This window comes from Coregonus clupeaformis, chromosome 24 (assembly GCF_020615455.1).
Source record: "Coregonus clupeaformis isolate EN_2021a chromosome 24, ASM2061545v1, whole genome shotgun sequence".
NCBI classification, from domain to species: Eukaryota; Metazoa; Chordata; class Actinopteri; order Salmoniformes; family Salmonidae; genus Coregonus; species Coregonus clupeaformis.
This window is the reverse complement of record NC_059215.1, coordinates 2,329,261-2,354,321: the sequence shown is the minus strand read 5'-3', so window position 1 is coordinate 2,354,321 and position 25,061 is coordinate 2,329,261. Positions and strand designations below refer to the sequence as shown.

General features: G+C 45.3%; 1 protein-coding gene across 2 annotated transcripts in view; it reads left to right on the top strand.

The window, feature by feature from the left end:
• LOC121537606 (glutamate receptor 4) overlaps nucleotides 1-25,061 on the top strand; it is a 232,430-nt gene that overhangs the window by 196,411 nt on the left and 10,958 nt on the right. Inside the window, exons 13-15 of one of the 2 annotated variants that reach the window (XM_045206975.1) lie at nucleotides 5,638-5,885; nucleotides 12,867-12,981; nucleotides 16,045-16,182. In XM_045206975.1, coding sequence (XP_045062910.1) covers nucleotides 5,638-5,885; nucleotides 12,867-12,981; nucleotides 16,045-16,182 — 501 coding nt within the window. Of the gene's footprint in view, nucleotides 1-5,637; nucleotides 5,886-11,942; nucleotides 12,058-12,866; nucleotides 12,982-16,044; nucleotides 16,183-25,061 lie in introns of both variants that reach the window. The other variant, XM_045206973.1, reaches the window with a different exon arrangement.

Here is a 25,061-nt window from a genome sequence, read left to right as displayed (position 1 = left end):
GCTACCACCGGCCTGAGGAGAGACACATGGAACGAGGGGTTAATGCGATAATCATTAGGCAGTTGTAACCTGTAACAAACCTCGTTCAATCTCCTCAGGACTTTAAATGGCCCCACAAACCGCCGACCCAGCTTCCGGCAGGGCAGGCGAAGGGGCAGGTTTCGAGTCGAGAGCCAGACCCGGTCTCCTGGTGCATACACCGGAGCCTCACTGCGGTGGCGATCGGCTCTCGCCTTTTGCCACCTGATGGCACGCTGCAAATGAACGTGCGCAGCATTCCATGTCTCCTCCGAGCGCCGAAACCACTCGTCCACCGCAGGTGCCAGAACCGGCTGGTAACCTAACACACACTGGAAAGGTGTCAGGTTAGTAGATGAATGACGGAGGGAGTTCTGGGTTATCTCTGCCCAGGGAATATATCCCGACCACTCCCCCTGCCGGTCCTGGCAATATGATCTCAGAAACCTACCCATATCCTGGTTCACTCTCTCCACCTGCCCATTACTCTCAGGGTGGAAACCCGAGGTAAGGCTAACCGAGACCCCCAAGCGTTCCATGAACGCCCTCCAGACTCTAGAGGTGAATTGGGGACCCCGATCAGACACTATATCCTCGGGTACCCCGTAGTGCCGGAAGACGTGGGTAAACAAAGCCTCAGCAGTCTGTAGGGCAGTAGGGAGACCTGGCATTGGGATGAGACGACAGGCCTTAGAGAACCGATCCACAACGACCAGAATAGTGGTATTCCCCTGGGAGGGGGGAAGGTCCGTGACAAAGTCTACCGAGAGGTGAGACCACGGCCGTTGTGGAATGGGTAGGGGTTGTAACTTCCCCCTGGGCAGGTGTCTAGGCGCCTTACACTGAGCGCACACCGAGCAGGAGGAGACATAAACCCTCACGTCCTTAGCCAATGTTGGCTACCAGTACTTGTCACTAAGGCAGTGCATTGTCCGGCCGATACCAGGGTGTCCAGAGGAGGGTGACGTATGAGCCCAATATATGAGACGATCACGAATCTCGAGCGGAACGTACGTCCGCCCCACCGGACAATCTGGGGGAGTAGGGTCGGTGCGTAACGCCCGCTCGATCTCCGCATCGACCTCCCACACCACCGGTGCCACCAGACAAGACTCCGGCAGTATGGGCGTGGGCTCAATGGACCTCTCCTCTGCATCATATCGCCGGGACAGGGCGTCTGCCTTACCGTTCTGGGACCCTGGGATGTAGGTGAGCTTAAACGCAAACCTGGCCAGAAACATGGTCCACCTAGCCTGACGAGGGTTCAGTCTCCTAGCTGCCCGGATGTACTCCAGGTTACGATGGTCAGTCAGAATGAGAAAAGGGTGTTGAGCCCCCTCAAGCCAATGCCTCCACACCTTTAGGGCTTGAACCACGGCGAGCAGCTCCCTGTCCCCCACGTCATAATTACGCTCCGCCGGGCTGAGCTTCTTAGAGTAAAAAGCGCAGGGCCGGAATTTAGGGGGGGTGCCTGAGCGTTGAGACAGTACAGCCCCAATACCGGCCTCTGACGCGTCCACCTCCACCTGGAACGCTAAAGCGGGATCCGGATGCGCCAGCACCGGAGCAGAGGTGAACAGGTCCTTCAGTTTACCAAATGCCCTGTCCGCCTCAGCTGACCACTGCAAACGCACCGGGCCCCCCTTCAGCAGGGAGGTAATGGGAGCTGCCACCTGTCCAAAACCCCGGATAAACCTCCGGTAGTAATTGGCAAAACCCAAAAACCGCTGCACTTCCTTAACCGTGGTTGGAGTCGGACAATTACGCACGGCTGAAACGCGGTCAATCTCCATCTCCACCCCTGACGCGGACAATCGATGGCCCAGGAAGGAGATGGACTCCTGGAAAAACAGACATTTCTCTGCCTTGACATACAAGTCATGCTCCAACAGCCTACCCAACACTCGACGCACCAGGGCTACATGCTCGGCTCGTGTAGAAGAGTAAACTAGTATGTCGTCAATATACACTACTACACCCTGCCCATGCAAATCCCGGAAGATCTCGTCCACAAAGGATTGGAAGACTGAAGGAGCATTCATTAACCCGTATGGCATGACGAGATACTTGTAGTGACCCGAGGTGGTACTAAATGCTGTCTTCCATTCATCTCCCTCCCTAATGCGCACCAAGTTGTAGGCGCTCCTGAGATCCAGCTTTGTGAAGAAACGCGCTCCGTGTAATGATTCCGTCACACTCGCAATCAGAGGGAGTGGATAACTGTATTTCACAGTGATCTGATTGAGACTACGGTAATCAATACACGGACGCAACCCTCCATCCTTCTTCTTCACAAAAAAGAAACTCGAGGACGCAGGGGAAGTGGAGGGCCGTATGTATCCCTGTCTCAGAGACTCGGCGATGTATGTCTCCATAGCCACCTTCTCCTCTTGAGACAGAGGATACACATGACTACGCGGAAGTGCAGCACCTGCCTGGAGGTCTATCGCACAATCCCCCTGTCTATGAGGTGGCAATCGCGTCGCCCTAGTCTTGCTAAACACTAGTGCCAAATCATCATACTCAGGAGGAATGTGCAGTGCGGGCAATTGGTTCGGACTCTCCACGTGGTCGCCCCTACGAAAACACCTAGACATCGCCCAACACACTGGGCAGACCACTCCTTGAGAGCCCTCTGTTGCCACGAAATGGTGGGGTCATGGGCGATTAACCAAGGAAGCCCCAGCACCACGGGATACGCAGGAGAGTCAATCAGATATAACTGAATGATCTCCTCATGACCCTCCTGCGCCTTCATCTTTAGTGGCGCTGTGACCTCCCTAATCAACCCAGATCCCAACGGACGGCTATCTAAGGCATGAATCGGGAAAGGCACATCTACTGGTCGGAGGGGAATCCCTAACTTAACACAAAAATTACGATCAATAAAATTCCCAGCTGCGCCTGAATCGACTAGCGCCTTATGCTGGGAATGAGATGCAACCTGGGGGAATACTACAGGTATACACATGTGACCAACAGAGAGCTCTGGGTGAGTTGGGCGCCTACTCATCTGGAATGACTCCCCAGTGCGTGACCTGTTGCCTCGATCCCCTGGAGACCCTCCCCAGCACCGAACCGCAGTGTGTCCTCTACGGCCACAGTTGGTGCAGGGAACGGCCTCCCTCCAGATCTCTCTCCTCCTCTCTCTAGCGCCAGCACCCCCGAGCTCCATAGGGCTCGGCTCGGAGGTGCTGGGGGATGGAATGGACGGCCCCAACTCCGGAGGTCCGCGAGTAGCCAGCAGGGTATCCAGACGGATTGACATGTCCACCAACTGGTCGAAGGTTAAATTGGTGTCCCTGCAGGCCAACTCTCGTCGAACGTCCTCTCGCAGGCTGCACCGATAGTGGTCGATGAGGGCCCTCTCATTCCACCCCGCATCTGCCGCTAGAGTCCGGAAGTCCAGGGCGAACTCCTGTGCGCTCCTCTTCCCCCTGTCGGAGGTGGAACAGACGCTCCCCGCCGCTTTACCCTCTGGAGGATGATCGAAAACAGCCCTGAAGCGGCGGGAGAACTCCGCGTAGCTGATGGTGGCGGCGTCTATTCCCCTCCATTCGGCATTGGCCCACTCCAAAGCCTTGCCGGAAAGACAGGAGATGAGGGCGGAAACTCTCTCGTATCCCGAGGGCGGCGGGTGTATGGTTGCCAGGTAGAGCTCCACCTGAAGGAGGAACCCCTGACACCCGGCTGCGGTGCCATCATATGCCCTCGGGAGCGAGAGCCGAATCCCACTGGACTCCGGAGCTGGTATGATGGGGCTGGCCGATGGTGGTGGTACGGTAGGAGGAGGTGTGGGAAAGCCTCCTCTCTCCAATCGGCGCAGGGTGTTCATGACTTCTTGCATGGCGGCGCCGAGTCGGTGGATCATGGCGTCCTGGCTGCTGACCCGCTTTTCCAGTGACTCGGTCACCGCCGCTGCTGCTCCTGCTGACTCCATAGGTGGTGTGTTATTCTGTCAAGGTCTGATGTGGATGCGGTGGTGGAGTCAAGCGCAGGACACAGAGGAATAGTCAAGACGACTTTACTAATACCTCTCAAGGTACACACAAATAAACAGCCTCCAAAAACACAAGAGGTGTAACAAAATACGCGAGTGCGTAAAACCCACAAAAGCAAAGGTCACAGAACCTATACATACACGACAGGCGACAATAACACACAACATGCAAACCTAACACAGGGGAACTTATAGGAGACATAATCAAGACAGAATACGAGACAGGTGCACCAACTAGACATAACCAAACAAACATCGAAAACATCAAGCGGTAGTAGCTAGTACTCCGGGGACGACGAACGCCGAAGCCTGCCCGAGCAAGGAGGAGGAGCAGCCTCGCCGGTCTCCGTGACAATTAGAGCAAGCACACTTGTAGTTGTTTAATTAGGAACACAACCCTGCATCCCCGTCATCACACAATTACTGTTGTTGTTTACGCAATAAATTTGTTTTACATTATAAATCTCATTCTGGGTCAGATGGGCATGATTTGAACGCTTGTTCTATTGCCAACATGACTAGCTAAGTTATCAAATAAATCTTACAGTGTTAGGCTTTCACAAGGCAATTCAAAGAAACAGATCGTAATTTTGGGGTGCATAGAAAGGAGGCATGAGTTCATTCAGGTGCTTGTGCCCGGCAAATTTTCTTCACAATAAACAAACATAGGCTCATTCTGTTCAGAACAACCCAGGGTATGATGCCATGTCATCTTGTAACTGTACATTAAACATAGTGATCATAAACATTGACACTGTATATTACATGAGTTCTATGATTTGGAAATGTGAAGTGCACATTTGGTCTCATGGGTGTTCGGCTTGCTTGTATGACATCAAAGCAGTATTTATTATAATCCTCAAATTCTCATCTTTCAAAATACATAGAGTCATCTTAATTTACAGCACTTCCCTCACTCAGACAGCAGCAAATGTGCAATTACCGGAAGGAATGGGGTCAACTTCTTGTCACGCGAGGTGCTCCAGTTCAGAACAGTTGTCAGTCAAAACCCATACAGCACTGTGAAGTGCAGAGCCAGAGCTCTGACGTCTTGTATAGCATGTTACTGTACAGCCACTACCTTCCAATCTAGGCGCTTATTAGTGCCCAAATCTGCCATTTTCAACCCGTACGCGGGTATGAGTGTAAAGGACTACCCTCTTGAGATGGGAAAACATGTTTTTTTATGAAGTTGAACATGTGCTCTTTATGACAGAATGTTAAAATTAGGTGAAATCAAAAGTTTATTTTGACAAAGTTACACTTCTCAAAAGGCACTGAATTGGTGGAACGACCCAGCTACTAGTAAGCAATATATAGCATGAGAATTCAGGGTGAGTAGTACTGGACTGATCAGCTCTCACACACACACACACACACACACACACACACACACAACACCATACCGATCAGATCACTCAAGCACACTCATTCACTCGGGGAGGAGTGTGTTTTTACAGTAACTGTTTTCAGTCAACACTCACTCCTCCACCAGTAACTCTGTACTGTACGTTAACCCCGCCATGTCCTTGTCTCTATTTGGCTGTGCTCTCTCTATGCTCTCTCTCCACCCTCCTCTACTATTCCTCCACCCCTCCCCCAATCTTCCCCAAACACAGAGGTCAAAGATCGCAGTCTACGAGAAGATGTGGGGCTACATGAAGTCGGCTGAACCGACTGTGTTTACCAAGAACACACAGGAGGGGGTTGTACGTGTGCGGAAGAGCAAAGGAAAGTATGCTTTCCTATTGGAGTCAACCATGAATGAGTACACGGAACAGCGGAAGCCCTGCGACACCATGAAGGTCGGCGGAAACCTGGACTCCAAAGGATACGGAGTGGCCACCCCCAAGGGTTCACTGTTAAGGTGGGTGGAGTGGTATAACAATATGTCCAAGCTGTGCGTGTTGTTATGTTATTCCACCTTCCCTGGCGTGCTGCCTGAATATGTATAATAATGCTCATATAACGCTCATGTAACACTTCTTTTTTGTTAAGTTTTGTCATGATCGTAAAGGTAGTGGCTTTTACATTTGTGTTTGGTGTGGTATGGCGTGGCATGGCATGTGGTCATTGCAACAGTTGGTTTTGTTGCAGCTCTACTTCCTTGTTGTCAGGTAACGTTTGTGCTGCTTTATGTTGGTGGGCCAGTAGGAGTCGAAAGAGCATGTTGATAAGCCTGAATATTACTCTTAAATATGTTAAATATGTTGCAGAATTCTGGTAACTTTCCCAAAATTCCTGGATTTCCTGCTTATTCCCTCCGGATCTGGGAATATCCCAAACTGGAATTTCTGGAAAACCTGGGAATTTTGGGAAAGTTACCGGAATCTTTCAACCATAACTGCATTACATAGGTAATAGAGTGCTATTTGGGATGCAGACATAGTACGTTTCATATGAGATGGTGGGATATAAGTGATGTGAATGCGAGCCATGTGAATGCTCAGTCCTGTCTGACTTGGCTATACTCTAGAGCTGAATAATACACAGAGTGGAATTTACAGACCTGCCGAAAAATACAATATCGTTCCCACTCACCACGGGGAGTTACAATTTCACTTCGCCAAAACTAGAAACTCTCATCTACCAAAAGAAAGGGAGCAAGCTCATACGGAAAGGAATTGAAAAATGTAATAGAGGCTGGATTGAGTGTGTGTGTGCGCACGTGCATGCACACGTGTGTGTGTACTGGACAAAATGTCATTAATCCATTGCCAAAGGACTTATAAAAGATAACTTGCATTTTCACAGTTTTTGTAGCATGAGTGAGGTACTGTTATAATTTTTTGAAAAGACACTTCAAATGATAAAAGCAAACAAATACCCCTTAGCAAGCTAAGAGTTATCTTAGCCTATACTATAATGGTCACACTATCTATTACTTAATACTGCTTCCTGTTTACTATATATCCTTTAATAAACACTGTTTAATTACTCTTAGATAAAGTATACTGTTTTTTAAATGGAACATATAGCCTAGATCACATGTAAACTGTAGACAGGAGAACCAAGTCTCAGTGTAGTATGTCAACTTTAGATCGACAGTATGTTGTTGACCACCTGACCCTAGATAGGGCCTACAGAGCGTTATGTCGCTCTCAATCAATAAATAAATAAATCAAATATATTCTGTAAAGCCCGTTTTACATCAGCAGTTGCCACAAAGCGTGTTACAGACACACTAGCAATGGTTGTCAAAATTGACAAAAGGTCAAAAACACAGTTCTTATAAATGTAACAGCTGCATAATGGAGTGAGATACTCAACACTATTAGAATTTAAAAAATCAAAATCCACTGGATTATAGCAGTGGCATGTGTTTCAGCGGCCATAACAGATGTTTGCGCGATCGTAAAATCAACAGGAAAATGTGCTTTGGTTTTCTTTTTAATTAAATTGATCTAGCAACAATTATGTGACAAGTGAACTAACACCCCACAAAAACAGGAACATAATGGCTGGAAAGTGGGGAATCCTAAGGTGGGCTGGGCATGCGCATTGTTTGACACACATGCACGCACACACACTATTTCCAAACTCATCTGAATCCAACTCCAAACCTTCCCTGTCTGTAAATTCCACTGACGGTGCTTCTCTAGGAGGCAACAACATGGGTTTGCAATGCAAACAACGACTGGTGCTGGATTTACCCACTGTTTTCAGCAAGAGGAGTCACTGACAGATCACGGTAGTTCCAGATGGAGTCCATTTTTATTTTAATAATAATAATAATAATATGCCATTTAGCAGACGCTTTTATCCAAAGCGACTTACAGTCATGCGTGCACACATTTTTACATATGGGTGGTCCCGGGGATCGAACCCACTACCCTGGCGTTACAAGCGCCATGCTCTACCAACGCGTTCCCCTGCTCAGACGTTGCATGCCAATGAATTTGTGTCATGTCATCAACAGTGTCATCGACTGACAGATTGCTGTAATATATGATGTGGTTAGCTGATACTTAAAATACCTATCCAGCAATGTTCCCTCAAATTTTATGGGGCACTGAGCAAATTTTGGGTCTTGTGAGCGGAAACTTGAACATTGTGAGAATTTTGTGCAACTTCCAGTGTGTGTTTACAGTGAACACTGAGGCTGTACCCTTACAGTTTTAGACAGTAGCCAGTAGGCTATTGTGGCTATTTGAGCATAATGTAGGCCTACCAACAAAACCAATGGAATTCCATAACATTTTCACATGGAAATAGCTTTTGATTTCTTTGATATAGCCTACAGTAGCCTCTATGTGGTGTTCAATGCAGGCCTACATTGCATGAGACTTTTTAAAAAAGTTTTTACATTATGAAGGGCTTGACATTAATTAATTATTTTTTTACTTGGTTTGTAACACCATCGGTCAAATAGGTGACTGTAAATTGCATTGTATTGTGTTATATGATGCAAGAAACCACTTTACAAAATACAATTAATTATTATTATCATACAGAGAATTAGACAATGTAGGCTACCCCTCTGCCTATTGTCTTATTTGCAAATTCAAGCCTGTCTCAAAATACAACACTGCCCCTTTAATTAAGACATAAGCCTTTTACCTGACTGGCTTTTCAAAGACAGCTTGAAATGTAGCCTGCATGTTTTGTGCTCTTGTAGGAAGCAGTAACTCCCCATTGCTGACCTATACTTATCTTTAACTGGGCTAATAACTCGCTAACTAGCAAAGAATATCAACAAATGTGCACACGCGCGGCTCTGTGCTCTGATCTGAACTGATCTGAAAAGCGCATTCACTCGCGTGTGGCTCTGCCTACAACAAAATCACAGACTTATTCTTGCAAAGTTAGATTAGTTTTGTTTTGTTGCATTGAACAGGGGCTGATATAATGTTGATTCGATCGCAGAAAAAACGTTGATCTATATAGTGCAAACTAATGGGGAGAACTCAGTGAAGTTCAATCTCTTGTGTCTCTGCGCGGCATAGCATTTCTTCTGCATGGCAGTCCTGGAGGAAGTGCGCAGCCGCGGGCAGTTTAGAGGGAACATTGCTATCCAGGCATTGTAAGATCGGGCATGCATCAGCAACGCCTGGGCAGAAGAACAGGCCCACTATCTTCTGTCAGTCACTTATGTGGTTGTCACCATGGAAACCCACAAATCAGCATGCAGAGCGACTATGATGTCAGACAAGGCAGCTATTTCAAAAAGGCATTAACCCTAAAGTGACCCTAAAAAGTTTAAACAAGGTGACGTTTAATTATATATTTTTTTTTTCTCATCAGCTTTTACTGAAAGATTTATTTTAATAATGTTGCTATCAGTTAAGCTACATTTCTGTCTCTCTCATTGTTGATGTGTACCTGATATTACTCTAAAGTACAGTTGAAATGCACTGAATGCATGTGGACAAATCTCTCTTGATGCAAGTTTTACTCCTCTGAATCAAAATATATATCAAAATGAAGTTACTACACAATCATTTCCATATGGGCCCTGGTCAATGTATGCACTATATAGGGAATAGGGTGCCATTTCGGACACACAATATGTGTAATGGAGTTTAACCATCAATCAGGTCATGTACAGAAAGACAAAGGCCACAGGGGTAAAACCAAGGAAACAAATAGAGATTTAAGTTTAATTTACTTCAATTTACACTGTGTGCACAATTATTAGGCAAGTCAGTATTTTGACCATATCATCATTATTATGCATATTTCCCAACTCCAAGCTGTATAAACTGGAATGCTTATTGGATTTAAGTGTATCAGGTGATGTGTATTTGTGTAATGAGGGAGGGTGTGGCCTAAGGAGATCAACACCCTATATCAAGGTGTGTATAATTATTAGGCAGCTTCTTTTCCTCAGGCAAAATGTGCCAAAGAATAGATTTAACTGACTCTGAAAAGTCAAACAATTTTAAAAGTATTTCAGAGGGATGCAGCACTCTTGAAATTGCTAAGATATTTGGGCGTGATCACAGAACCATCAAACGTTTTGTTGCAAATAGTCAACAGGGTCGCAAGAACCGTGTTGAGAAAAGAAGACGCAAATGAACTGCCAAAGATTTGAGAAGAATCAAACGTGAAGCTACCAGGAACCCATTATCCTCCAGTGCTGTCATATTCCAGAACTGCAACCTACCTGGAGTGCCCAGAAGTACAAGGTGCTCAGTGCTCAGAGACATGGCCAAGGTAAGGAAGGCTGAAACCCGACCACCACTGAACAAGACACATAAGTTGAAACGTCAAGACTGGGCCAAGAAATTTCTGAAGACAGATTTTTCAAAGGTTTTATGGACTGATGAGATGAGAGTGACTCTTGACGGACCAGATGGATGGGCCCGTGGCTGGATCAGTAACGGAGCTCCACTTCGACTCAGACGCCAGCAAGGTGGAGGTGGGGTACTGGTATGGGCTGGTATTATTAAAGATGAGCTAGTTGGACCTTTTCAGGTTGAAGATGGACTCAAACTCAACTCCCAAACCTACTGTCAGTTTTTAGAAGACACTTTCTTCAAGCAGTGGTACAGGAAAAAGTCTGCATATTTCAAGAAGACCATGATTTTTATGCAGGACAATGCTCCATCGCATGCATCGAAGTACTCCACTGCGTGGCTAGCCAGTAAAGGCCTTAAAGATGAAAGAATAATGACATGGCCCCCTTCCTCACCTGACCTAAACCTTATTGAGAACTTGTGGTCCCTTCTTAAACGGTCGATTTACGGTGAAGGAAAACAGTACACCTCTCTGACCAGTGTCTGGGAGGCTGTGGTTGCTGCTGCACAAAAAGTTGATTGTTAACAGATCAAGAAACTGACAGACTCCATGGATGGAAGGCTTATGACTGTTATTGAAAAGAAGGGTGGCTATATTGGTCACAGATTATTTTTTTGGAAATGTCAGAAATGTTTATTTGTAAATGTTGAGTTGTTTGTTTATTATTCTCAGTTTAACAGATGAAAATAAACAAGTGAGTGTGACACTCTGGCTCCACGGACCTTGATATTTGAGCCAGGGTTGTTTAGTTTCATTGTTTGGGTGTATTTCTATGTTGGGGATTTCTGGTTGTGCATTTTCTATGTTTGGTTAATTGTTCTTGATTAGTCGTATGACTCCCAATCGGAGGTAACGAGTGTCAGCTGTCGGCTCGTTATCTCTGATTGGGAGCCATATTTATACTGTGTGAGTTCACTTTGTGTTGTGGGTTATTGTTTCTTTGTTGCTGTTAGTAGTATTCAGTATAGAACTTCACGGATCGTCATTTGTTGTTTTCTTCGTGGTTGCTTTAAGTTAATAAAGTCATCATGTTCACTCGCAACGCTGCGCATTGGTCTCCTCCTTCAGACGAGCGTGACAGAGAGATGGGGAACCTTTCATTTTTCATTTAGTTGCATAATAATTCTGCACACTAATAGTTGCCCAATAATTGTGCACACATAGATATTCTCCAAAGAAAGCCAAAACCTCACTTTTACTTTCTTAAATATTCAGGTTTGAGGTTTATTAACATTTTGGATTGACCGAGAGCACTGTAGTTGTTCAATAATAACATTAATCCTCAAACATACAACTTGCCTAATAATTGTGCACACAGTGTAGTTTCCTTGGATCAAACTCTGAAGTGAACCATGTCCCAACGAGAGGTTTGTCCTTCTGTGTATGAGGATCCTATCTGTGGGGCAAAAATGAACTTCCACTTAAGTCAAAATGTCACAGTCTCCCATTGACATCAACGCATGACTAAGTGAAAATGTGACTTAAGTGGAAGTTATTATTCACCCCTGTGTGTATGGAGGGAGGGTGGGAGAGGGAGAGAGGTTTATTGTTACAGATAGAGCATTAACACACCCCTATTTCCACCCTTGTCCCCCCTTTATAATCCCCCCTTTCCCCCTCCTATCCTCAATTGGATGCTATCGACTCACCTTCACTCACCCAAATATGTTTTATCATTTTCAAGAAGCGCAGTTAACCTGGCAGTGTTAAAACTGAATGAACAAGGCCTGTTGGACAAATTGAAAAACAAGTGGTGGTACGACAAGGGAGAGTGTGGCAGCGGCGGAGGTGGCGAGAAGGTTAGCCATCCGTGTGTCATCCCCATGCCGATTGGGTAAAACTGTTCTCGTGGTAACGGGGGCATCTGCCGGGGCGACACCCATCGTGTGACCCACAGTGGTGTTGTGACGTGCCACAGTGGCACGTATTATAGTTCTGGACGAGTGGAGAGCGATTACTGTCAAACTACAAATATTCGCTTTTAGTAGATGTTAATATTGTTCACCTCTTTGTAACCTAAAGCTTAAGTGGAATAGTTTTTGAAGACACCTTGAAGTCACAGTCATATTGTGTAGTCCCACTAAACACCACATTGCGCATGTCATAAATGTACAGTATCTTATGGCAAAACGTGAAGTTGAAAAAGAGATTTACATCACAATGTGACTTCCCTAGTTAAAAAAACTGATAAATACATTCTAAAAAGTCTGTTGTTTTTTATTATTGTTGACTTTGGTACAAAATTCAGCCAATAGTTGTAGCTTCACAGTAATAGCCTCCGATTGGTTGTTGTGAGATAGGCTTCGGCAGTATGTGCCCGTTCCAGAAAGCGATGCAGTGGGGGCCCCATGTATATGTCTGTAGTGTTCAGCCCCTCAGGGACCCCTAAACCAACACCCCAGCAGTCCCCTCTCCACTACCATGAGCATAGAGACATGTAAACCAATGGGGCCCCTGTCTCCGTCACTTTCAGCTGTTAAGTGCTCTGTATGGGCTCTTTACGTTTTTGACTGAATAACATAAAATAACATGTCCCATGATGTTATTTATGTTATTTCCCCCCCTGACCCCTCCCCGACCCCTCGACCTCACTCGTGCGGTTTCGAAGAACTCCAGTAAACCTAGCCGTGTTGAAACTGAGTGAATCAGGCGTCTTAGACAAGCTGAAAAACAAATGGTGGTACGATAAGGGCGAGTGTGGACCCACGGCCTCAGGAAGTAAGGTCAGTCTCCTGCAAGTCCTGGGACCACACCTCCTCACTGACTGTTCTGATGTCACACTGATGAACCCCACCGCAGACAGACAGACAGAAAGACAGATAGGCAGACAAGGAGACAGGCAGGGATGTAGACAGGCAGGCAGGTAGGAAGGCAGGTAGGAAGGCAGGCAGGAAGGCAGACAGATGGGCAGACAGGCAGATAGAGTCAGGCAGACAGAGAGGCAGGCAGGTAGGTAGGTAGGTAGGTAGGTAGGTAGGTAGGTAGGTAGGTAGACAGACAGACAGACAGGCAGATAGAGTCAGGCAGACAGAGAGGCAGGCAGGTAGGTAGACTGGCAGGCAGACACACACAAAGATAGGACAGAGAGAGACTTCAGGCGTAGCCTGAGGGATACAATACATCAAACTAGAAGGCATGCTCACAATTCAGTGGTAGCAGCAGCACAGCAATGTATGAAATGGTGAGACCTGCAGGATCACATTCATTTGGTTGTCACCTGTATCTGTGCCACACTTAGTAGTGTATACTTAGTAGTGCAGTTGTAATGTCACGGCAGAGTATTAGTATCATAGAAGTAGAATGAGTAGAACAGGCTTGGAACCTCTTACCTTGACTGGTAAACTCTATTATATTTCTATGATTAGTATGCCAGTCATTCTAGCCCACTCTAGATTGGTTCTAGTAAGTTTATTCATTGGGCAATACTCAAGCATGTAAAGAGAACTCCTTCCTCAACAAAGCAGCATGTAAACACCTTAGCGGCAAAAGTACTTGTCAAGTGTATTTCCTTGTCAAGTATAATAAAAAAGTAGATCTTGAGTTTTGAAGATATGGCACTTGTTTGAAAGTTCTCACTCACATACTCCAAGCAGCAGTAGATAAGATGCATGACAAGGCAAGGCAGTGTTTCGTAAAGTCTCCAACCTGAACATATTCCTTTTGAAAAGAAAGCCTCCCCTTTAGGAGCAGGCAACTAACCTGAGAAGTGGGAGATAAGAAAAGTGAGAGAGCTGCACCCCTGTATGTCTTAAATCACAGTGTCTAATTACACAATGACAATAAGCAGAGATAACAGAGGGCTAGGGAGCTACTTGAGAGTGGAGACCAAGGAATATACAGCCTGTTAACAATTTTTAACTGAGTCATTTAGGCAGCTAGAGAACTAGAATAATTGTTTTCCTCCTTCATTGCTGTAAAAATGTCATAGTCACGCTTTATCGAGGGATCATTAGATTTGTTGGCATGGGAACATCATGATGATAACAGCTGTACCAGTAGCCACAGAGCTGAAAGCTAGAGCAGGTCTGAACTGGAAAGTGTATGTGTGTGTGTTAGATTGATAAATTATGTATTTGTGTACGTGTGTTGTAATGTGTAATATAATTGCCGGGTACAGTGCCTTCGGAAAGTATTCAGACCCGTTGACTTTTTCCACATTTTGTTAGGTTACAGCCTTATTCTAAAATGTAGTTTTTCCCTCATCAATCTACACAAAATACCCCATAATGACAAAGCAAAAACTAGTTTTTAGACATTTTTGCTAATTTATACAAAATAAAAAACTGAGCATACATTTACATAAGTATTCAGACCCTTTACTCAGTACGTTGTTGAAGCACCTTTGGCAGCGATTACAGCCTCAATCAAGTCTTCTTGGGTATGACGCTACAAGCTTGGCACACCTGTATTTGGGGAGTTTCTCCCATTCTTCTCTGCAGATCCTCTCAAGCTCTGTCAGGTTGGATGGGGAGCGTTGCTGCACAGCTCTTTTCAGGTCTCTCCAGAGATTCAAGTCCGGGCTCTTGCTGGACCACTCAAGGACATTCAGAGACTTGTTCCGAAGCCACTCCTGCGTTGCCTTGGCTGTGTGCTGAGTGCTGTGGAGCAGGATTTTATCAAGGACCTCTCTGTACTTTGCTCCATTCATCTTTGCCTCGATCCTGACTAGTCTCCCTGTCCTTGCCGCTGAAAAACATCCCCACAGCATGATGCTGCCGCCACCATGCTTCACCGTAGGGATGGTGCCAGGTTTCCTCCAGACGTGTGGCTTGGCATTCAGGCCAAAGAGTTCAATCTTGGTTTCACCAGACCAGATAATCTTGTTTCTCATGGTCTGAGAGTCTTTAGGTGCCTTTTGGCAAACTCCAAGCGGTCCATCATGTGCCTTTTACTGAGGAGTGGCATCCGTCTCTCCACTCTACCATAAAGGCCTAATTGGTGGAGTGCTGCAGAAATGGTTGTCTTTCTGAAAGGTTCTCCCATCTCCACAGAAAAACTCTAGAGCTCTGTCAGAGTGACCATCGGGTTCTTGTTCACCTCTCTGACCAAGGCCCTTCTCCCCCAATTGCTCAGTTTGGCCGGGCGGCCAGCTCTAGGAAGAGTCTTGGTGGTTCCAACTTCTTCCATTTAAGAATGATGGAGGCCACTGTGTTCTTGGGGACCTTCAATGCAGCAGAAATGTTTTGGTAACCTTCCCCAGATCTGTGCCTCGACACAATACTGTCTTGGAGCTCCATGGACAATTCCTTCGACCTCATGGCTTGGTCTTTGCTCTGACATGCACTGTCAACTGTGGGACCTTATATAGACAGATGTGTGCCTTTCCAAATAATGTCCAATCAATAGAATTTACCACAGGTGGACTCCAATCAAGTTGTAGAAACATCTGAAGGATGATCAAAAGAAACAGGATGCACCTGAGCTTAATTGCGAGTCTCATAGCAAAGGGTCTGAATACTTATGTAAATAAGGTATTTATGTTTTTTGTTTTTAATAAATGTGCAAACATTTCTAAAAACCTGTTTTCGCTTGGTCATTATGGGGTATTGTGTGTAGATTGCTGAGGAAATTGTTTTATTTAATCCATTTTAGAATAAGGTTGTCACGTAACAAAATGTGGAAAAAGTCAAGGGGTCTGAATACTTTCCGAAGGCACTGTATGTATGAATATGTATGTATGAGTATGTATGTGAGTCTATGTTTGCATGTGTTTGTTCTCAACCCCCCCACCACCGCTAGGTCTCTGACTGCCTGTCTGCCCTGTGTCTCTCCTCCAACCGCCCCAGGACAAGTCGTCCCAGGCCCTGTCGTTGAGCAACGTGGCGGGGGTCTTCTATATCCTCGTGGGGGGCCTGGGCCTGGCCATGCTGGTGGCCCTCATTGAGTTCTGCTACAAGTCCCGGAACGAGGCCAAGCGAATGAAGGTGGAGGCACCAACATCTGAACACCACCACCCAAACCACCACCACCACCACCACCTCCCCCACCACCTAACCCCTAGCAGCCCCCACCCCAGCTGCTCCAGCCCCAGAACAAGCCCTCAACCCAGTCACAGTCCAGGGTACAGTCCTGGCTATAGTCCCGGCCACACCCCCGGCCCCAGCCCTTCCCCAAGCACCCACAACTTAGCCACGTGTAGTGAGGTTTTCGACGGGTACGGAAGCAATGGGGATGTTAATCTAAATATGTGGTTGCTTCAAGTTGTGTATTTATGGTATTTTATGTATTGCATTGTCATCAACTCCAATTCAAATAATAGTCCCTTCTAGCCTAGTTTGTTAAATATGTTGAACATGTTTGCGGTCCACATTGTTCTAATTGCATTGCTTTAAAATGGAAATACATTGCTAAACATAGGCTATAGGCCTAATGTAAATTGCAGTCTGGACATGGACATGCCAAACACAGTCAATAAGCAAGATTCAATTCACTAGGCTATTGATAAGGCCTAAAAAGACAGTATAATTACAATCCTAATAAAAACGAAACAACAACTTGTTTAAAATAGGCTTTACCCATGGGTGTATAATACAGACAAGGCAACTTAGACTATGGAGGGTATTATACACATCCAAATACAAAGAGAAAGGGGGAACGTCCACTGTTATAGTGCTCGCAAATGTAAAGTTTTATAAACATCATGGAACCATATTACAGATCATATTTGCACTTCTCATCATAAAGCTATGGACGGTGAATCTTTCGAATAAGTTAGTTTTTTAAATCAAATTAAACGAAAAACAATCAATCCGTTTTTTTATCCAACAACAATATTTCTAAATAGGACCGGGTCAGATACATGATCTCATAAATCGCTTCTCTTGTTCCATTGCACTGTTTATTTATTTATTTTATTTCACCTTTATTTAACCAGGTAAACCAGTTGAGAACAAGTTCTCATTTACAACTGCGACCTGGCCAAGATAAAGCATAGCAGTGCGATAAAAACAAACACAGAGTTACATATGGGGTAAAACAAAACAAAGTCAAAAATACAACAGAAATACATATAATATACAGTGTGCAAATTTAGCAAGTTATGGAGGTAAGGCAATAAAATAGGCTATAGTGCAAAATAATTACAATTAGTATTAACACTGGAATGATAGATGTGCAAGAGATGATGTGCAAATAGAGATACTGGGGTGCAAAAGAGCAAAATAGATAACAATATAGGGATGAGGTAGTTGGGTGGGCTAATTTCAGATGGGCTGTGTACAGGTGCAGTGATCGGTAAGGTGCTCTGACAACTGATGCTTAAAGTTAGTGAGGGAGATAAGTGTCTCCAGCTTCAGAGATTTTTGCAATTTGTTCCAGTCATTGGCAGCAGAGAACTGGAAGGAATGGCGGCCAAAGGAGGTGTTGGCTTTGGGGATGACCAGTGAGATATACCCGCTGGAGCGCAGACTACGGGTGGGTGTTGCTATGGTGACCAATGAGCTAAGATAAGGCGGGGATTTGCCTAGCAGTGATTTATAGATGGCCTGGAGCCAGTGGGTTTGGCGACGAATATGTAGTGAGGACCAGCCAACAAGAGCGTACAGGTCACAGTGGTGGGTATTATATGGGGCTTTGGAGACAAAACGGATGGCACTGTGATAGACTACATCCAATTTGCTGAGTAGAGTGTTGGAGGCTATTTTGTAAATGACATCGCCGAAGTCAAGGATCGGTAGGATAGTCAGTTTTACGAGGGCATGTTTGGCAGCATGAGTGAAGGAGGCTTTGTTGCGAAATAGGAAACCGATTCTAGATTTAACTTTGGATTGGAGATTCTTAATGTGAGTCTGGAAGGAGAGTTTACAGTCTAACCAGACACCTAGATATTTGTAGTTGTCCACATACTCTAGGTCAGACCCGTCGAGAGTAGTGATTCTAGTCGGGTGGGCGGGTGCAAGCAGCGTTCGGTTGAAGAGCATGCATTTAGTTTTACTAGTGTTTAAGAGCAGTTGGAGGCTACTGAAGGAGTGTTGTATGGAATTGAAGCTCGTTTGGAGGTTTGTTAACACAGTGTCCAATGAAGGGCCAGATGTATACAAAATGGTGTCGTCTGCGTAGAGGTGGATCTGAGAGTCACCAGCAGCAAGAGCGACGTCATTGATATACACAGAGAAAAGAGTCGGCCCAAGAATTGAACCCTGTGGCACCCCCATAGAGACTGCCATAGGTCCAGACAACAGGCCCTCCGATTTGACACATTGAACTCTATCTGAGAAGTAGTTGGTGAACCAGGCGAGGCAGTCATTTGAGAAACCAAGGCTATTTAGTCTGCCAATAAGAATGCGGTGGTTGACAGAGTCGAAAGCCTTGGCCAGGTCAATGAAAACGGCTGCACAGTACTGTCTATTATCGATCGCGGTTATAATATCGTTTAGGACCTTGAGCGTGGCTGAAGTGCACCCATGACCAGCTCGAAACCGGATTGCATAGCGGAGAAGGTACGGTGGGATTCGAAATGGTCGGTGATCTGTTTGTTGACTTGGCTTTCAAAAACTTTTGAAAGGCAGGGCAGGATGGATATGGGTCTGTAACAGTTTGGATCTAGAGTGTCACCCCCTTTGAAGAGGGGGATGACCGCGGCAGCTTTCCAATCTCTGGGGATCTCAGACGTTACGAAAGAGAGGTTGAACAGGCTAGTAATAGGGGTTGCGACAATTTCGCGGCTAGTTTTAGAAAGAAAGGGTCCAGATTGTCTAGCCCAGATGATTTGTAGGGGTCCAGATTTTGCAGCTCTTTTAGAACATCAGCTGTCTGGATTTGTGTGAAGGAGAAGCGGGGGGGCATGGGCAAGTTGCAGCGGAGGGTGCAGAGCTGGTGGCCGGGGTAGTGGTAGCCAGGTGGAAAGCATGGCCAGCCGTAGCAAAATGCTTGTTGAAATTCTCGATTATTGTAGATTTATCGGTGGTGATAGTGTTTCCTAGCCTCAGTGCAGTGGGCAGCTGGGAGGAAGTGCTCTTATTTTCCATGGACTTTACAGTGTCCCAAAACGTTTTGGAGTTAGTGCTACAGGATGCAAATTTCTGTTTGAAAAAGTTAGCCTTTGCTTTCCTAACTGCTTGTGTATATTGGTTCCTAACTTCCCTGAAAAGTTGCATATCGCGGGGGCTATTTGATGCTAATGCAGTACGCCACAGGATGTTTTTGTGCTGGTCAAGGGCAGTCAAGTCTGAGGAGAACCAGGGGCTATATCTGTTCTTAGTTCTGTATTTTTTGAATGGGGCATGTCTATTTAAGATTGAGAGGAAATTACTTTTAAAGAACAACCAGGCATCCTCTACTGACGGAATGAGATCTATATCCATCCAGGATACCTGGGCCAGGTCAATTAGGAAGGCCTGCTCGCTGAAGTGTTTTTGGGAGCGTTTGACAGTGATGAGGGGTGGTCGTTTGACCGCGGACCCGTTACGGACGCAGGCAATAAGGCAGTGATCGCTGAGATCCTGGTTGAAGACAGCGGAGGTGTATTTAGAGGGTAAGTTAGTCAGGATGATATCTATGAGGGTACCCATGTTTACGGATTTAGAGTTGTACCTGGTAGGTTCGTTGATAATTTGTGTGAGATTGAGGGCATCTAGTTTAGATTGTAGGATGGCCGGGGTGTTAAGCATATCCCAATTTAGGTCACCAAGCAGTACGAACTCTGAGGATAGATGGGGGGCAATCAATTCACATATGGTGTCCAGGGCACAGCTGGGGGCTGAGGGGGGTCTGTAGCAAGCGGCAACAGTGAGAGATTTATTTCTGGAAAGGTGGAAGCTCAAACTGTTTGGGCACAGACCTGGATAGTATGATGGAGCTCTGCAGGCTATCTCTACAGTAGATTGCAACTCCACCCCCTTTGGCAGTTCTATCTAGACGGAAAATGTTATAGTTGGGGATGGAAATTTCAGAATTTTTGGTGGCCTTCCTAAGCCAGGATTCAGACACTGCTAGAACATCAGGGTTGGCGGAGTGTGCTAACGCAGTGAATAACTCAAACTTAGGAAGGAGGCTTATGATATTTATGTGCAGAAAACCAAGACTTTTACGGTTACAGAAGTCAACAAATGATAGCTCCTGGGGAGTAGGAGTGATACTGGGGGCTGCAGGGCCTGGGTTAGCCTCTACATCACCAGAGGAACAGAGGAGGACTAGAATAAGGATACGACTAAAGGCTTTAAGAACTGGTCTTCTAGTGCGTTGGGTACATAGAATAAAGGGGGCAGTTCTCCGGGCGTTGTAGAAAAGATTCAGGGCATTATGTACAGAAAAGGATATGGAAGGATATGAGTACAGTTCAGGTAACCCTAAGCGTTGGGTAACAATGAAAGAGATAGCGTCATTGGAGGCATCGATTGAGCCGGTCTCGGCGTGTATGGGGGGTGGAACAAAGGAACTATATGAGGCAGTTTGAGAGGGACTTGGGGTTCTACAGTGAAATTGTATAATAAGAACTAACCCAGACAGCAATAGGCAAGGCATAATTGACATGGGAGAGAGGCATAAAGCAGTCACAGGTGTTATTAGAGAGAGCTAAGACACAACTGGAAATAGCGATAACGTTTGGGCTAAGACTAAACAGAATAAACAGGACAGGGTACCGTGTAAAGGAACAGTCCAGCAGGCATCAGCTGTGCAGCTGAGTGATCATAAGGTCCAGTGAACAGCAATATGTGAGTCCGAGAGCAGTTCAAATTGGTGCTTCAGCACAGCTAGCAGGGAGCACAGTTGTAGTTTGCGTGTGCTAGCGGGCCGGGGCTGGCAGATGGATCTTCGTGGTCGCCGCAACGGGAAGCCTGTTGAAACCACATCAGACTATTTCGTCGGCAGACCAGTCGTGTTGGATCGGCGGGGCTCCGTGTCAACACTAGGTGGTCCCGTCCGGTTGACAGAGAGGTAGATAGCCGGGAGATGGGAGATGGGCCTAGCTCAGGATGATTAGCCAGACCTCAACGTCCATTTTGTTGCAGCTAGCTGGTAGCGATGAAGCCGGAGTTAAAGGTCCAGTGATTCAGTGATTCCGGCAGAAAAACTGATATGTTCTGGGTCGATAACGCGCTGTGCAGACAGTGCAGACTGGCCGAATAATAGTCCAGACTAGAGCTGGCTGGTAGGTGGTGCAGGCCACGGACAATGGTGAAAACCCGCTAACGGTAGCTGATAGCAAGTAGCTAGTTAGCTGGCTACTCCCGTCCGGTAGACCTAGAGGTAGATAGCTGGCTACTCCCGTCCGGTAGACCTAGAGGTAGATAGCCGGGATATGAGCCTGACTCTAGGCTAGCTCGAGGCTAACTGGTGCTTGCATCGGGGGCAGTGGTGATTAGCCAAACAGCAACATCCATTCGGTTGCGGCTAGCTAGTTGCGATCCGGTGATTAATGTCCAGTGATTAAATTATTCCGGCAGAAAATCCAATGTTCTGGGTGAAATAGCAACTGTGGCTAATAGCAAGTAGCTAGTTAGCTGGCTAGCTAGTTTCAACTGGAGATTCTAGATAAAAGGTAAGTCAATAATAGAATCCGTTCCACATTGAGTGAGGCGGGTTGCAGGAAAGTATATTTTGTAGAAGGATGAAAAGTCTGATAGGAAAATATGTACGAAAAATACAAAAAAAAACAGGGTATTTACAGGCTATTTACAGACACACGACAAAAACAGGACTGCACTACTACGCCATCTTGGATCTTGATTATAAATGTTACACTGTGTGGACACGTAGGCCTAAATGTCTTTATGCATAACATTCACACGTCTATACAGAATACTAGGCTCTTGTCAATTGTGTCATTGCCCATGTGCGAGGCAAATTCTCAATAAAAATCTGCCTTTGATATGGCATAATAGGATGACTGAATATAATAGTTTGCAGCAGCTTGTCTTTGGTTTTCGGACGAGGGGCACTCTTTGAAAATGGGGATGGATAGACTTCTTGAACAAGCAAAATGCAGGGATGTGAATTGTGAATAATGAAAAAGCATGAGGGCAAAAACTTCCACAATATTTCAAAGCACTCTCAGTGGACCGTTTAAAAACTCTTTATTTATAGGTTACTTTTGGCTAATGGCCAGGATAAAAAAGACACACCTATGCAATGCTGCTAAACCAGACTTTATTAAGGGGAGGATAGGCTATGCTTGGTTTTTAATCAAATTAAACAAAATGGGAGGAAACAAATAGTTTGTTATAGTTCTAATACGAGATTCACTGGCACAAAAGGCACATCTCTTCTTCCATGGGCACTGTGCGTCATGGCTAGATAGGCTGCCCTTCCACTCTCAAAATCCATGCCATTATCAACTGCTTTGCCATTAAGAAATACTTTTTGTGGGTCTTAAAACTTCCCATTAGAGCTGCATGAAATTGTCACTTTTGCATTTGTTTTTAACCACTTACACTTGTCGAATTTGGCCTATATGGATAGGGCTAAACTGAAATGTTTCTTACAGAAAAATATGGAAAGCAAATGCATAACCATGGTAGCAATTAAAAGGGTACAGTTTGGAGATTATGGGAAAATTATTAGACTAAAGGTGAGGACACAACAGTTCACCTGAAACAAGACTGAATCCAAATATTACGCTGTTGATTTTACAGTGAGGGAAAAAAGTATTTGATCCCTGCTGATTTTGTACGTTTGCCCACTGACAAAGAAATGATCAGTCTATAATTTTAATGGTAGGTTTATTTGAACAGTGAGAGACAGAATAACAACAAAAAAATCCAGAGAAACGCATGTCAAAAATGTATTTTAATGAGGGAAATAAGTATTTGACCCCGTCTCAATCAGAAAGATTTCTGGCTCCCAGGTGTCTTTTATACAGGTAACGAGCTGAGATTAGGAGCACACTCGTAAAGGGAGTGCTCCTAATCTCAGCTTGTTACCTGTATAAAAGACACCTGTCCACAGAAGCAATCAATCAATCAGATTCCAAACTCTCCACCATGGCCAAGACAAAGAGCTCTCCAAGGATGTCAGGGACAAGATTGTAGACCTACACAAGGCTGGAATGGGCTACAAGACCATCGCCAAGCAGCTTGGTGAGAAGGTGACAACAGTTGGTGCGATTATTCGCAAATGGAAGAAACACAAAAGACCTGTCAATCTCCCTCGGCCTGGGGCTCCATGCAAGATCTTACCTCGTGGAGTTGCAATGATTATGAAATCGGTGAGGAATCAGCCCAGAACTACATGGGAGGATCTTGTCAATGATCTCTAGGCAGCTAGGACCATAGTCACCAAGAAAACAAATGGTAACACACTACGCCGTGAATGCCTGAAATCCTGCAGCGCCCGCAAGGTCCCCCTGCTCAAGAAAGCACATATACTGGCCCGTTTGAAGTTTGCCAATGAACATCTGAATGATTCAGAGGAGAACTGGGTGAAAGTGTTGTGATCAGATGAGACCAAAATCGAGCTCTTTGGCATCAACTCAACTCGCCGTGTTTGGAGGAGGAGGAATGCTGCCTATGACCCCAAGAACACCATCCCCACCGTCAAACATGGAGGTGGAAACATTATGCTTTGGGGGTGTTTTTCTGCTAAGGAGACAGGACAACTTCACCGCATCAAAGGGACGATGGACGGGGCCATGTACCATCAAATCTTGGGTGAGAACCTCCTTCCCTCGGCCAGGGCATTGAAAATGGGTCGTGGATGGGTATTTCAGCATGACAATGACCCAAAACACACGGCCAAGGCAACAAAGGAGTGGCTCAAGAGAAGCACATTAAGGTCCTGGAGTGGCCCTCCATAGAAAATCTGTGGAGGGAGTTGAAGGTTCGAGTTGCCAAACGTCAGGCTCGAAACCTTAATGACATGGAGAAGATCTGCAAAGAGGAGTGGGACAAAATCCCTCCTGAGATGTGTGCAAACCTGGTGGCCAACTACAAGAAACGTCTGACCTCTGCGATTGCCAACAAGGGTTTTGCCACCAAGTACTAAGTCATGTTTTGCAGAGGGGTCAAATACTTATTTCCCTCATTAAAATGCAAATCAATTTATAACATTTTTTACATTGTTTTTTCTGGATTTTTTTGTTGTTATTCTGTCTATTACTGTTCAAATAAACCTAACATTAAAATTATAGACTGATCATGTCTTTGTCAGTGGGCAAACGTACAAAATCAGCAGGGGATCAAATACTTTTTTCCCTCACTGTATGTGCATTTTACATTTACTGTACTTTTCACTGCATTTGTTGATAACGAAATCTGAAAATACTCTGGATACATTCAGTAATATGACAAGAATATTATTGGAAAATTTGGGGTAGGTGCAACATAAGACAAATAATTACAAGGGTTTGAGTGAGAGGTCTAACTAGTGTTTCCAAGTGACCACACACCTCTCCAAAGTGTGCACAGTTTCAATGCAAGTTCAATGCACTTGTATGACTCAAAGAAGAGTCTTCAACTATAAGGTGCTTTTTGGAGCTCTCCTAGCTGAGGATCTAGAGCAAGCACACTTGTAGTTGTTTTCTTTGGAACACAGCCCTGCACCCCTGCCTTTACACAATTACTGTGCTTGTTTATGCAATCCAAAAACGGTCCATTATAAATCACAATCTGGGTCAGGTGGGAATCATTTGAAAGCTTGTTATATTGCCAACATGACTAGCTAAATTATAAAATGTGATCTTACAGTGTTAGGCTTTCACTAGGCAATTCAGAGAAGCAGATAGTAATTTTGGTGCGCATAGAATGGTGTCATGAGTGCATTCAGATGCGTGGTCCATGGCAAATTTTCTTCACAATACAACAAACATAGGCTCATTCTGTTCAAGACAACCCAGGGTATAAAGCCATGTCATCTTGTACATTAAATA